The sequence below is a fragment of the Chenopodium album genome, chromosome 24, assembly GCF_948465745.1.
Source record: "Chenopodium album chromosome 24, dcCheAlbu1.1, whole genome shotgun sequence".
NCBI lineage: Eukaryota > Viridiplantae > Streptophyta > Magnoliopsida > Caryophyllales > Amaranthaceae > Chenopodium > Chenopodium album.
This window is the reverse complement of record NC_137857.1, coordinates 16,893,623-16,906,096: the sequence shown is the minus strand read 5'-3', so window position 1 is coordinate 16,906,096 and position 12,474 is coordinate 16,893,623. Positions and strand designations below refer to the sequence as shown.

The window sequence follows — 12,474 nt, the reverse complement described above, 5'->3', positions numbered from 1 at the left end:
GTATGAGTAAAAGCCGTCCTTCATTATAAAAGGCATGGACAAATAATAAGTGCAAAAGTTGAAAAAGCCGTCCAAAGTTACAAGAGGCGAGCACAAAGCACTATCAAAATAAAAAAGAAAAAAAAAAGTGAAAAATGAAAAAAATTATTTTGATGTCAGTTTTCTCCCTTTTTGAGCATTGAGGACAATGCTCCATTTAAGCTTGGGGGGAAGCGTTCTCACGCTTTTTGTGTATACCTTTGTGATTTATAGCTTTGAATAAGCTTGGGGGTGTTAGTTTGTTTTTGTTTGGTGACTACTTGATTGTGATTCTAAGAAAGGGCCCGTTCTTTGCTTCACTATTAGGAACCACCAAATTTTAAATTTTAGCCTACCTTCACCCTTATTGCCTTACGTTACAACCTTGGGGAAAGACCTTTTGACCTAAATGGTTGAGTCATTCATCGGTGGAGAGGAATGTGAGTTTTAGGAATAGGGAGAGGGGATGCAAAAGTCAAGATGTCGAGTAGCCTAAAAATTCTCTTTTTCCGGTTCCTTCGTGGAATCATTGGGATGCTCACTTGAGGTCAATTTGAAGCTATTAGGAAGAACACGGTAAGATCGTTTGGGATGAAAGTGGATTGTGAAAGCTAGTTCCTATGCTTAGCATATTTATGTTTCAATCAACCTTGGGTATCTTGGAACGTGCTCTCCCTTACTTGTTTAGAAAGATTTGCATCCACTTGTGCTTGTACATTTGCAAAAGTCCTTTCATGAACATTTGTTTGCTTTTCTTGTATTTTGTTTTCTTTTTCATGCTTTCCCTTGTTTGTATTATTATGAGAGTTATGGGTCAAACTCTTAGGATACCCTTACGAGACCTCACTCGTCCTCATAGGCGACTTTGGGGTTTAAAGGGCTTGTTGTAGCTAAAAACAACCGTGATTCCTACGACAGTGAGTCTTAGTGTATATTCTTATCTTGAGTCTTTCTTTTTATTTTTCAATAAATTCTTCATCCTTGATCTTTCTTGCTTTGTTTTGCTCGAGGACGAGCAAAAGTTTAGCTTGGGGGAATTTGATGAGTGACATTTATGGCACTCATTTGGTCCCTTTTTGGATGAATTTCATTCCATTTTATTACTCCTTTCTTTAGTTTTCCTTAGTTTTATTCTTGTTTTCTTCATTTTATGCTTTTTGTAGTTAGTTTCTCTATTTTATGCCTTTTCTAGTTTACTTGTTATTTTTCTATTTTACTTGCTTTTTATCCTTTGTTTGTAGGTTGTGATTGATTGTCCAAGAATTCCCGAGCTTCCTCTCCATGATCTTTCATTGTTTTCATGCCTAAAGCTTGTGCAAGAAGTTTCAAGTCAAAGAGGGGATCCAAGGGGCATGCTTCAAGGCCTTGTATATGCCTTTCTCATGGCTCATTTTCTTCAAGATTTCCAAGGAAGTTTCTGCCTACTTTGTCCTCCATCATCATCATCTAGGATGTGTGCACCGCATGAGCTAGGACGAAGAAGAAGAAAGGAGGCTGCCAGTTATGTGCGGGCGCACTCGGGGAGTTTTAGGAGTAGATTTTAGAGAGAGAAAGTGAAGAATTTCAATGGTGATTGAGAGATTGAAGATCCAATGGTGACAATTGTATTGGAGATCTACTCTATTATCAATGAGCATTTCTAAACTCTATCTCATTTATTGTTTTGTTTAGTATTCATATTTGGATTGTTTGATTTTGATTAGAATTTGATGATTTGATGATTGATGTTTGATTAGAGTAATTGTTCTTCTTTGATTGTTGATTGTTGATTTCTTTAGTTGATTGGTTGAATTAATGATGTTGCTAGAGTAGTTGTTTGATTAGGGATTTGGTGAAGTTTATATTATGTAATGGATTGATGTAGCTTGGGGATTTTGATGGAGTTGATGATGTGATTAAATTGGTTAATTGATTATGTGCATGTGTGTGTTTGATTTAGGCTTGATCACTCTAGTTATTCACACTAGATTGCATTGTAGGTTCACATTGATACGGACCATTGATTTGTGGCTTGCATTTACACGATTGAGGTGTCTTGTGATGTTTCCTAGCTAGAGTTTATCGTAGTTGACGCTAGTTAGACCTCTAGGAGAATAGCTTGATATGCTCTTTTGGTTGCATAATTAATCATCCCTCACATTGCTTGACTTAGTCAACTTCCTAAACCAATTTGCATTGTTCATTGCTAATATAAGTGAATCCTAATCCCTAGCATTTTATTTGTTTGATTTCTTTGTCTTAGTAGTTGTTAGTGTCCTCTTTTACCCTTCGTTTTCGACCTAGCTTAGGCACATAATTGAAAGCACTTATACATTACCGTTCCTTTGGGTTCGACCCTTGACTTACCTCTATACTTGTATTTAGGTTTGTTGAGTGTTTAAAAATTTTGTTTGGCTTAGGAGGATTAGTTCAACGACCTAATTTTCCCACGTCAGAACTCTAGCCAACCAAATGACACGAGGCCATTTCTCGAGCATCCAAAACACTTGGAGGTCCTTCCAAACTAGATTCCGAGCCTCGAACAACACCTACAATAAAAGAGGGTAAAGCGAGTAAAGTGGAAAAGATGAAAATACCCCTAAAATGCAAGAAAACACAAAATGGACTACATACCTTACTAGCAAGAAAACAAGAGAATAAAAGGGAAAAACACGAGAAAGAAAGCATAAGAAGGACTCTACACTACTCCCTAAAAGTGACATAAATGTCACTCATCAAATCCCATGTCACGGTGTCTGTTGTGACACAGTCAGTGTCCATCGTGACACGGTATATCACACCGTGTCGCAGTGTATAGTTTGCCTAAAAATGCATATAGGTTCATAAGCGCGTGATAAAAAACGCGGAATAGAAACGAAAAAGTACGTGTCACGATATATGTACCGCGACATGGTACAGAATACCGTGTCACGGTAACAGGCATCGTGACACGTCAACAATTGCGCAATTTAGTTGTTGCACGATAATTCCAGTTTTTTACGCGTTTTTAAAACTATGATGACTTTTTATTGGTAACTCGGAATAAGGTATATAATATATCATTGGAAAGATTATCAAGTCTACTTTTTAACACAATTAGAATTAGGTCAACATCATTTTTAGATTTCAATATATGGACATTTTAGTGAAAGGGTGCCGGTTTTGGGCAAGTTTAGTGTATGGTTCATATCTTCTTCGTTTTAAATCGGAATTGGGCTTATGATACACTGTTGTAAAGCTTATTGAAAGGCCTATCCAATTAAATAATAATTGGATCAAAATTATAGGGCTACAAAATCAGATTCTCTCAGTTTTGTGATGTGGATACGATAAGAGGAAAATAAGCTATAGTTTGGGGAAATGAGCTAAGAATTGAGTTGGTTTATGAAATGTATTGAATGGAAATATGGATTAAGCACTTCAAAGATTAGATACTCAACGCGATCAATAATGGTGGTGAAAGGTTGTTAATCATCGGGTTTGGTTTTGGGGAGACATTATTAGGTGTCTATAGAAATACATTTGGAGTAATTTTTAATTTCTATAGCCGCTATATAAGGTAGCGGTTTGTCTTTTGTACTAAAAGTAAAGATATGGAGTAGCAATTTATAAAGGGTAAAACCGCTACATAAACCGTTACTTGAGGTAACGGTTTTACTCTGAAAAAAAAAACACAAAAATAAACTTATCCGAGCCTACGTGGATAACAGTTCCATAATTAAGTTTCATTCCGAAGCAAAAGTGTAAATAAGTTTTCAAGTAACCATACTTTTGTAAATTATCCTATAATAATTAAATTAAAGAAGTAAAAGATACAAATTAGCAATCGAGGCATCGCCAAGGACACACACTAGTTATTGTTTAAATCGTGCATCCACAAAGGACTAACCTAATCTATATCTATATCTATATCTATATCTATATCTATACTTAGTATTTTAAAAAGCAAACCAAAATAAACATGTGTCATCATTTTATTACACTTCCCTATCTTCTTCTTCAACTCAACGTGTCACATGTCGTTTTACATTTTTTATTTTTGATTATACAATTGTTCTTAACTCTTTCATTAAACACTTAATCTTCATCTCCCCTCTTTAATTCAACCTTTTTAATTACTCTCTTTGATTTTAGTCTCTCCATCTTCTTTCTATTAATTCTCATTTTAAATTAAAGTCCCAAAATTTTTATTTCTTTAATTATGTTTTTATTTACCTATTACAATCATAATTATTTATTGGTATTTTTTTACTCATCTCTCAATTTAATTTTCTATGAACAAGCCGTACATTGTACGGGCCAGAAGGCTAGTTATTTTTCCAAAGAAATTTCCACAACTTCCACAACTTTAAATGCTTGGTTTCATTCACTCTGCTAAGTTCGATTTCCCTCCCCAATCTCCTCATTCCCCTAGCACGTGCTCCATCATGCTCTTATCATGTGACTTTCTTCCCCACTTCTCATTTTTTTTCTCTCTCCTATTTTACTCTCACTTGTCACAAATTTACTTCTTTCCTCACTCACTCACGGTCTTTTCTCTCTGCAAATTTCTTCTTTACTTCAAAATTACTTGAAATTTGAAACAATCCTTCAATTTTCAGTTGAATTTCGATCTAATTAATCAATTATTTGCATAATTTTTTCTTTATTTGATAATGTGAAAAGAAGTTATGGGCTGCATACAGTCCAAAACGACACACCTTACTTCTCCAAACGAAGCCACTCCTCTCCCTGAATCCGACAAGCAAATCTCGGGTCTTTCCTTCTTTTCTTTGATTTTCTCACTTTTATTTCTCCATTGAATTTTCTGGGTGTTGCTTTAATTTTTCCGGGTTTGTTCAATTTAGTTGATTTCAAATTATTATTTACAGAGTATTTTTTTTGACCTTTTGGTCTGACTAGTTCATTATTCAACCAATTGTATATAGTCTATGAAATCTTGTTATTATTCTGTGATTTATATTTCTGGGAATTGCTTTAATATTGATGAATTTGCTGTTTTTTATACTGATTATTGCTATTATGGGGTAATACAAATGTGTAATGCAGCAGTTGGAGAAGTAGGAGATGGGGATAATCAGCAGCAAAAAGTAGCAGCATTTAGAGAGTACAATTTGAGTGAGCTTAGAAAAGCAACAAATGGGTTTAGCACAGAATGTATAGTTTCTGAAAGTGGAGAAAAAGCTCCTAATGTTGTGTATAAAGGAAGACTTGAAACTAATCGTTTCATTGCTGTTAAACGCTTTTCTAAGCAATCTTGGCCTGATGCCCAGCAATTTCTGGTTTGATTTCTCATCTTTTACCAAAATTTATAAGTACTATTGTTACAATTTCAATTTTGAAATATTTGATTCTCAGTGGTTTTATTTGGTTTTTTTTTTTTTTTTTTACAAGGTCTGGAAGAGTATAGATTAATGTATTATCTTGTGTCATGATACCTGATTGCTGGCCGCGTAGTATACCTGGGTGTGTGTCAATATTTTTTTGTTTTTGGTTCTCTATGAACACTCCCGAATGAAGGCTAATGTGGTGTAAATGTTGAATTTAAGCTGGATTTGTTGGGAGGGAAAGTAGGGTATTTATGAAGATAAAAGTGAAATAATGGAAAGTGTACCAGCTTTTTCCTTTCTGGGGTTGAGTCTTTTTCTTATTGAGTTTGTGAGTTTGTACTATTTTGTCATTATACAGTTGTTTGTTTCCTTTGGTCAAGCATTTTGCAATTCTTTGACAATAATTGTTCACTTTATAGAACCCAAGGTTTCCTTTTTTCATTGGTTTCAATTGCAAACCATGGAATTTTTTTCTTTTGAATTATATAGCATATTGGAAATCATAGAAGTAAAGGGCTTTTGATTGACTCGTTGATATCTTTTTTGCGATGACATTAGCTTCTAGTAACGTTCATTTTCCTTAATGGCCTTTATTAATTTCTTTTCTTGTTAGGGGTGGTTGAGAGTGGATTGGGGTGGCATTGTTGGACTTTTATAATACTAGTAACAAATGGAACTCCTTAGTAGCCTTTTTTTTTTTTTTTTTTTTTTTTTTTTTTTTTTTTTTTTTTATTGTAGTAGCATTTTGTTGATCTGTAATAACCTAGTGACATCTTAGAAGTGTTCTCTACTGTATTCCTTCGATCAGGTTTTTTAATCCTTATAATTTGATTGTGTTGAACTTTCCTGAACTTATATCCAATATGCTTGCCTTAGAATTTATAACTTAAAAATTTCTTGCTAATCTTTCACTTTTGCCTTGAACTAATAAAATGCTAAATATCATAGGAAGAAGCAGCTGGTGTTGGGAAGGTCAGACATAAAAGGCTGGCTAATCTCATTGGATGTTGTGCAGAGGGGGATGAGAGATTGTTGGTGGCTGAATACATGCCCCATGATACTCTATCAAAGCATCTTTTCCATTGTGAGCTTCAAGTCTCGTGCTATGTTCACTCGTATTCTGTTACTCACTCACTTATGTTTGGTTGGCTAAATAGGCTACATAAAGAATAAATTGTGTTTGCTATTTCTTATGTGTATATAGTTGTGTAGACAAGGTGGTTCTATGCCTTTGATGATCTTGATGTGCTGTGCATGATAACTACTTCTTTGATTCTGGTCTTTATTTGGTTTTGTAGATGATAAACAGCCTCTTCTTTGGGAAATGCGTGTGCGAGTAGCCTATTATATTGCATTGGCTCTTGATCACTGCAATGCAGAAAATCGGAAAATTTATCACGATTTAAATGCATATAGAGTGCTTTTTGATGAGGTATATTCTGTTATTTTGCGAATCTACTGTTCTGAGCTTGTGGCACTTTCTTAGATGTCTTCTGTTGTGCTTTACTTTTCATTCTCTACTTTGGTGTGAGTAGATAATAATGTTGGTATATATAGGTCGCAAGTATTTTATGAGTATAAACTATTAAGTGATTAAAGTCTAAAGCTACGTAGGTATTTACATGTAAGAAACAGCCAAAGTCCGAAGAGCATAATGTGTTTCTACTTCTGGGGAGAATGCAGACGTGACGGATCTTAGAGGTCATATTTTCTGTTGGAAACTATTTTCCATAATCTTTATGTATGTCATTTTATGACTTTCAACAGGGCAACAGGCTATGCAATACTAAAATGTGTTGATCTTGGATGAACACTGTGCCAGAATTTTAGCCATGGTATTGGAATTTTACAGACATGCACTGATATTTAGCTTTCTTTGGAAAGATAGCTAATTGGTGCTTTTAATATTATTACGTACTTGTGGTGGAATTGTGGATCTTCTATTGCTTACTTATACCCTTTTCCGTATCCTGTATAAATAAGCTGCATATCAAATGCTACACGCATGCTGTTGGCATTTAAAGGAATACTCCCTCCATTTTTCAATTTAGTTGTTACTCTTACTACAATTATTATTTTTCCTTATTATTTTGGTCATTTCAAATTAATGGTTGAACTTTGCCATTTTCAAATTTTAGACATGTTGCCTACAATTTTCTATTAAATTCCTACACTTTTTTACATATAGTTTTTTTATGGGCCCACTAACTGTTTTTATGTTAATGCTGCTTCTTTTAAAATTTCACTTTTTTCCATATTTCTCTTAATCATTTCCTTGATTTTGATGAAAAGTGTTGCCATTGATTTGCAACAAAGGTAGTACTCCCTCCGTTTTAAAATACTTGCTCCACTTTTTTTTTTTCGGCCATTTTTAAATACTTGCTCTATTTCCTTATCTGGAAAGCTTTTACAATATTTAATTCATTTCTCTCACCTAGTGGACCCAACATAAATCATATTTTATTAATTTCATGCTCTCTCCATTAATTTTCTCCACTACTTTTGCTTTTTATAATTTTTTATTCTTCCACTTACCCCACTACCTCCATATTTTATTACTTTCTCCAATTTCTCCTAAAACTCCGCGCATGGAGAAATTTAAAAACGGAGGGAGTATTAGTTTTTATGTGGTTTTTTTTCTTTTAATTTAGGATGTTCAATTTCCAATACACCTATTTGCTTAAATGATGTTGTGAACTTCATGAAGTTTGATTTTCTTTTTCTTCAAGGCATCATTACTACTCTTGGCTGGAGATAATATTTGTTTGCTTATTGTGGATGCTTGTTGTTTCGATCTTGGTATGGCAGAAACTGATTTTTGCTGAGATGTTTGCTTGTTCAACTAATCTGCCTTTTGTTTTGATTGCTTCTTTTGATTAGCATTTATCCTGTGCGACAATTACGGCTGTCTAAAACCTTACAAAATTGGCTCTTTTTTTTATAGGAAGGTGATCCACGTTTATCCACTTTTGGCCTAATGAAAAACAGCAGGGACGGTAAAAGCTACAGCACAAACTTGGCCTACACACCACCTGAGTTTATGCGGACAGGTAATTTGTTTGTCAGATTTTTCCCATATCTCCTATCATGTTAAAGGGGAAGATGGTTTTAAAATTATTTACTTTTTGCTCAAACCAGCACTCTGATGCAAAATAACTCTAAGATTACCCTTATTCAACCAAACTATAAACAATTTGCTAATTTTCTTCTTGCTGTGACCACCTGTCCACCCCTATTATACAAAATAACTCTCGGATCACCCATATTCAACAAATTGCACACTGTGGATACTGGAAGTGTATAATTCCCCACCCCCCCCCCCCCCCCAATCCAAATTATAATGCCAAAGTCTGTCAACATCTTGAGCTAGCGGACTTCCTTGGATGTGGCGTAAATTCAGTGTTAGGTCGCCCATATATATTATTCTGTGCTAAATTTCTTATAGAATAGAACTATAGAAGAGATGACAGAACTCAGAAGAGTAAAATTGTGTCTCAATGAACTTGTTCTTAAAGGTTAACTGACAATAGTAAAACAATAATTCTTCTTATTTTTATTCTGTTAATTAATCTGTTATAACTACTTATAAGTATGTCAATATCTATCCATATATGTCATCTTTGAATTTACGTATTTTTGGACGCATCTCTTACATATTCCATAACAGAGCCTTTGTTTTTCATCTACTGTCTTCTTTTTCTGCTTGAATGCCTTAATCCCATTAGTGGAGTCAGCTACATGAACCAACATGAGGACATTTGATTTTTAAATCTTAATGCTAGCAAGTCACGTAAGTCAAAGTGGAAACTAGGAAGGTATATATATATTTTAGTATATAATTTTTTTTCTCAGTTGCCAATTTCAATATCCAAGATTACCATGAATAATATTAATAGCTTATATCTTAGAATACTCCTAGCCATCCACTTCACCTGTAATTCCTTATCTTGTTTTTCCTTTCTTCATGATTGTTGGAAACTAGTATCATTTAAAACTTGATGCATCACTTAACTATTTAGCTGCCAAAACTCTGCAGGAAGGGTTATTCCTGAGAGTGTCATCTACAGTTATGGCACCATTCTACTTGACCTTTTAAGTGGGAAGCATATACCTCCTAGTCATGTATGTAATCTTGGTGCCCTTTATTTATATATCTCTTTATTATATATATATATATATTTTTTGAAAGTCTGGTTTATGCTTTCCTTGTTACCTGCGTTCTGAGTATTTCCTTATTACTATGTTTGGATAATAATAGTGAAGGGAAAGGGAGGGGAAGGAAAAAGAGGGAAGGGAAAGGGAGGTGAGGGGAGGGGAGGGGAGGGAGAAGGAGACCTTCCATTTTCCTTCCAAATCTCTCCAACAATGGAGGGATTTGATTTATTAAAAGTGGAAGGAAAGTGGATCCCTTCAATTCTCTCCCCTTCCCTCCTTACATTAGATATCCAAACAAGGGAGGATGCATCCCTTCATTTCTCTTCTCTTCCTTTCCTTCCATTTATCTCTATCTAAACATAGCATAAGGTAGAAGTAATTTGTTGTGTCAAGATCTTTAGTTGTAATATATGACAGGAGGGCTGAAGTTATCTTGGCTAATTCTTTACTGTAACTAGAAGCAGCTAGAATTTCTATCCAAACTCCAAAGTGTTAATGGATCACTTTCATTTGTCACTAGTTAATGATGAATTTGTTGCATCTAGAAATTTACTCATCTATCATTAATTTCACTCTTAACAATTTATTCCATGAATTCTGGAACTGAATCAAATTTGTTTGTCATTTTCTGAGTCCAGCCCTAACTTGAGCTGAAGGCCAAACTGTTAGTAGGTTTATCTCAACTGGGGCTCTTGTCAAGTTTCTGTATTGAGTATAAATCACTTTCCGCTTAGTTATTGGTAGGTATTCTTTTTTGTGAAGATAATTCAAGTGTTGAATACATAAAGTGCTTGTTGCAATCCATATCTTTGTACTCTGCTTCAAACAAGTACATCATTTAGGGCAATGTCTTAGAAGTTTTTGCTAGTTGGACATAGTTGTTTTTTAAGTTGGGGAATTCCTGTACCTGCTGCCTGTCTTCATTTACATTAAAATATGATGTAGTTTGGATTTTTTATTTTTTTCCATGTGAATGTAATCTAGGTTTTCTATCAGTATTGGTTCAATGTGGATTTTTTTTCTTGTATTGATTTAATTGTTGGAATATGCTGATTAAATGGCCACTGCTCAGGCATTGGACATAATAAGGGGAAAGAGCGCATTGGTATTAATGGACTCATCATTGGAAGGACAATATGTAAATGAGGATGCGGCTACAATGATTGAATTAGCATCAAAATGCCTACAATATGAAGCTAGGGATCGACCTGATATCAAATTCCTTCTTGCAGCAGTAGATCCCCTGCAAAAACAGAAAGAGGTATACTTATTTTTCTGTGGTTTTAAATATAAGTTATTACAGTTATACATGTTTTGATTTTTAGCTATTACATTACTTATAGATTCAGAATTGATGGAAATAATTGATTTTAGGTTATGTCTCTTAATCTGATGGGGCTGGCCAAGGCTGCAGTAGTGGTTCCAATAATGCTTTCTCCCTTAGGAAAGGCTTGTGAAAGGTTGGACCTCACAGCTGTGCATGACATATTACTTAAAACTGGTTATAGAGATGAAGAGGGTGCTGATAATGAGGTACATCTGACTTTTACCCCACTGGTCGGATACTTATGCTGATTTGGTTTCTTTTGTTTGAAGTCTTGACTCTATATCAGTGAAAATCAAATATGTCACACCTTGACAGGAAGAGTAGGATAAATTGAGTTGCATTTCCAAGCATGTTCCGTACTTCTGATTATCTCCTTGATGCTGACTAGAGCAGTTTCTTCCTCGCTTTTGGTTATTTTGTTCAAATGTCGCTCTTTTTGCACTTTAATAGGCAACAACTGGTTTAACTAAACATCCATGAATTAATAATAATGTTGTTAGCCGACTCAAACAATCAATACATATTGCCCAATGGTAGTAGTTGGTTGAACAAAAATGATTTTTTATTTATGGGTATTTTTAAAATTCCTGGTTATTTTCCCTTATCTACACTAAATTGGATACAGATGGTTTGCCATCTTTTTATGTTTCTCTGATAGTGATCCTCTATGCAGCTCTCATTTCAAGAATGGACACAGCAAGTTCAAGACATGTTGAATACAAAGAAATTCGGAGATATTGCATTCAGGGATAAGGATTTTAAGAATGCTGTAGAAAACTATTCAAAGGTACTGATTTGCCAGCCTCAATAGAGTCATAGACACTTTTCCTGTAAATTATGTCAAGAAATCAAGACTGTGCATTAAGAGATTATACATGTTCCTGAAACTCATGCTTGTGTTTTTCAAACAATACAGCTGGTGGCTATGATGCCTGCACCTTCAGCTACTGTGTTTGCAAGGAGGACCCTCTGTTACTTGATGATTGGGCAACCCGAGCTTGCCCTTAGGGATGCTATGCAGGCCCAGGTATGCATACCAGAGTGGCCAACGGCATTTTATTTACAGGCCCTTGCGCTCTCCAAGCTAGGGATGGAAGCTGATGCCCAGGATATGCTAAATGATGGTGCTGCCTTTGAAGCCAAGAGGCAAAGTAGCTGGCGGGGCTGAAATTAATTTTTCATTAAACCTCGTAATATTGCTGTAGAATATGGACATGAGAGGAGAGGTTATGGAGAAGATAGCTGGGATTGAGCAGTAGTTGGATCAATTTTTTCTCTTTAGCTTGAGGTGTTGGTTTTAATCATATACATATGATACAATATGTCAACGTTTATTAGAGATAAGATAACTAAATTAGTTCTAGCTACTATTGTGAATTTGTGATCCTTCGTCATTTCTATTGGAGCCATTCAAAACTCCCATCGTAATTTTGTGTTCTTAGAGGCACAGGGGTACCTCGAGCCCATACAAGAAGAGTGTGATGAAACATGCATGTCTCTTATTACGAATTCAATTCAGACAGTGCCTAAAAATAATCATTAATCAATCAATATACTCCTTCCGTTCCATATTGATCTTATTTGAAATCTTTTACGTAAATTAAGGAAAAGGGATATACTTAAGTATGCTCTTATCTCTGACCAGGGCTGGGATCTTCATAATCT

At 34.9% G+C, this 12,474-nt stretch overlaps 1 protein-coding gene across 1 annotated transcript; it reads left to right on the top strand.

The window, feature by feature from the left end:
• The first annotated feature begins 4,475 nt into the window (after positions 1-4,475).
• On the top strand, positions 4,476-12,172 carry LOC145612540 (serine/threonine-protein kinase BSK2-like). Its single transcript, XM_081667892.1, has 10 exons — positions 4,476-4,752; positions 5,047-5,279; positions 6,276-6,411; positions 6,626-6,759; positions 8,272-8,377; positions 9,364-9,449; positions 10,555-10,743; positions 10,857-11,015; positions 11,483-11,596; positions 11,726-12,172. Exons 1-10 carry the CDS (start codon positions 4,668-4,670, stop codon positions 11,975-11,977), a joined length of 1,494 nt encoding a protein of 497 aa, XP_081524018.1. The 5' UTR covers positions 4,476-4,667; the 3' UTR covers positions 11,978-12,172.
• Positions 12,173-12,474: the final 302 nt, after the last annotated feature.

Excerpts from the sequence above, each read along its gene's own strand:
- LOC145612540 (XM_081667892.1), top strand. The coding sequence starts at position 4,668 with ATGGGCTGCATACAGTCCAAAACGACACACCTTACTTCTCCAAACGAA. Across the intron at positions 8,378-9,363 it reads ACCTGAGTTTATGCGGACAG|GAAGGGTTATTCCTGAGAGT; the intron begins GTAATTTGTTTG and ends AAAACTCTGCAG. Across the intron at positions 10,744-10,856 it reads CCCTGCAAAAACAGAAAGAG|GTTATGTCTCTTAATCTGAT; the intron begins GTATACTTATTT and ends AATTGATTTTAG.